The 2,620-nt window shown below is 41.1% G+C and overlaps 1 protein-coding gene and 1 non-coding gene across 2 annotated transcripts; one reads left to right on the top strand and one right to left on the bottom strand.

The window, feature by feature from the left end:
• Nucleotides 1-705: 705 nt before the first annotated feature.
• LOC110933367 lies at nt 706-1,806 on the top strand. The gene has a single exon (XM_022176595.2). The coding sequence runs from the start codon at nt 706-708 to the stop codon at nt 1,804-1,806; it is 1,101 nt and encodes a 366-aa protein (XP_022032287.2).
• LOC118491982 lies at nt 964-1,070 on the bottom strand. Its single transcript, XR_004892426.1, has one exon. It is a non-coding gene; the product is annotated as a small nucleolar RNA R71 (small nucleolar RNA).
• Nucleotides 1,807-2,620: the final 814 nt, after the last annotated feature.

Raw genomic sequence — 2,620 nt, 5'->3', positions numbered from 1 at the left:
ATAAATTTACCTGATTTTCTGGTAATTCTGATGGATTTATCAGAAATTCTGATGGAACGAAAGCTTTCATCAGATTTTTATCAGAATTTTATCAGATCTTATCAGATTTTCTGATATTAAAAAAAAAACTAACTAAAAAGTTTCCTTAGATTTCTGGTGACGTCACCAGAAATTCTTACAAACTAACAAAAACAGTTCTCGGATGTAAATATTTAAATAAGCCAGTAATTATTTAATTAGATTTGTTTAAATGTCTTATATATATATATATATATATATATATATATATATATATATATATATATATGTTTATTATATTTTATTATTATTTTTTATTACTTCCTATAATATTATTATTATGTTCTTTTTTCTGTATAATGCCTTCCTTTTTACGTACAGGCTAATGTCCACGCCCCCTGCACCTGCTAACGCTGAGCTAGCCAACTAACCAAAAAATAACTTAAGAAGAAGTAGGCGGCTTCACGAAAGATCACTTGTTGTTGCACAAAGGATTGCGGCCGTAATCGACGAACCAGTGATTCTTTCTGATAGCGAGAGTTCAGAGGACGACACAGGAAGCATTATGGCAGAAGACGACCAGCCTCTGAATGAGACCGGCCGTCCAGGAGGGGAGGGCTTGTGCCGAGCATCGCCCGACCTATGATAGCAGCACCGAGTTTTGAAATTAAATCTAGTATTATTAACATGTTACAAAATTCTGTGCAGTTTGATGGGAAGGATCACGAAGATCCAGGTCGGCACATCGCATCATTTCTCGAGGTGTGCTCGACTTTCAAAATTAGAGACGTTTCTGAAGACGCAATTCATTTGCGACTCTTTCCATTTTCTTTACGAGACAAAGCCCGATCTTGGCTTTTGTCACTTCCAGCAGGTTCTATCACGACTTGGAACGAGATGGCCGATCTTTCTATGCAAAAATATTTCCCGCCGGACAAGACAACTAAGCTTAAGAATCGTATTATGACATTCAAACAGGACGAAGGCGAATCTCTACACGCAGCTTGGGAGAGGTTCAAAGATCTTCTGATCGATGTTCCACATCATGGGTTGTCCAAAAGGCAACTTGTCTTGAACTTCTACCAAGGACTCAACTACGACTCACAAAAACGTTTAAATATATATATATATGCAGGAGGCGATCTTGGAACAAAAACACCGAACGAAGCCTACGTAATTACAGAGAAAGCTACCTTGAAGTCGAGTTCTCGTCATGGTGGAGTGCGAAACAAAGCATCATCTATTCCTGGAGTTCATCAAGTGGATACATATACGGCTCTTGCAGCACAGATTGGAGCTTTAGCAACAAGATTTGATCAAGCTCAGAACGTTTCGCAGGTACAATCATCATGTGAGTTGTGTGGAGTGTCACACGAGCCAGGTACATGTGAGCAGGGTGTTATGTTTACAGGCCACGAAGAGGTGGACTATTTGGGCAATCAAATTAGGCCCCGGAATAACCCCTATAGCAACACGTACAATCCAGGTTGGATAAATCATCCAAACTTTGGGTGGAAAGCTAATTCCAATAACCAAAACCCACTCGGATATGCTCAACGCGCTCCCACACCACAACAGTCTCATGGGCAATCCTTTCAGCCCCATGGACAATCTTTTCAGCCATCAGGGCAAACATTTCAACCACGTTACAATAATTTAGGTTCAGGAAGCACTTCCCAGCCTCAAACCTCTCAAACCAACTCAAAACTAGAGGAGATGATGGCGCAACTGTTAAACAACTCCAACAAGGCAAACCAAATATCGGAAAAGCGATACCAGCAACATTAGGAGCGTTTCATGGCTCAGGAAGGGGAAATGCGGAGCCAGAAGGCTTCAATACAAACCATAGAGAATCAAGTCGGCCAATTGGCCAAGATGTTGTCTGAAAGACCCCAAGGTAGTCTTCCAGGTAACACAGAACCAAACCCGAGAGGGCACGTTAATGCAGTAATGATGAGGAGTGGTAAAACAACGGGACCTGACAAATCGGACTCACCACCGATCACTGATACGGTCCAAACTGACGCTTCAGACGAGGTGCACGCTAGGCGAGTCCCAGCAAGTACAGCACAGTTCCAGGAGCCAGTTAAAGATTTCATTCCTCCTGTCCCATATCCGAGCAGACTGAAGAAGCAAAAGAACGATGAACAACATGGTATGTTTTTAGAAATGTTTAAACTATTACACATAAACATACCATTTGTTGAGGCGTTGGCTCAAATGCCTAAATACGCAAGGTTCTTAAAAGACATCCTCACAAACAAGCAGAAACTCGAAAACTTGTCTTGTGTGTTGATGAATGAAAACTGTTCAGCCCTTCTCCAAAACCGTCTACCTGAAAAGATGGGTGATCCGGGCAGTTTTACTCTTCCCTGTCTCATTGGCAGCATGTCTGTCAGTCACGCGTTAGCCGATTTAGGAGCTAGCATAAACCTTATGCCATATAAGGTCTTTGCTAAATTAGATCTGGGTGAACCTTCACCCACTAGAATGAGCATTCGACTTGCAGATCGTTCAATCAAGTATCCGCATGGATTCGTTGAAAACATGCTTGTTAAAATCGATAAATTTGTTTTTCCCGTGGATTTTGTTATTTTAGACA

This window comes from Helianthus annuus, chromosome 4 (assembly GCF_002127325.2).
Source record: "Helianthus annuus cultivar XRQ/B chromosome 4, HanXRQr2.0-SUNRISE, whole genome shotgun sequence".
Classification (NCBI taxonomy): domain Eukaryota; kingdom Viridiplantae; phylum Streptophyta; class Magnoliopsida; order Asterales; family Asteraceae; genus Helianthus; species Helianthus annuus.
This window is presented reverse-complemented; position numbering and strand designations above follow the sequence as displayed.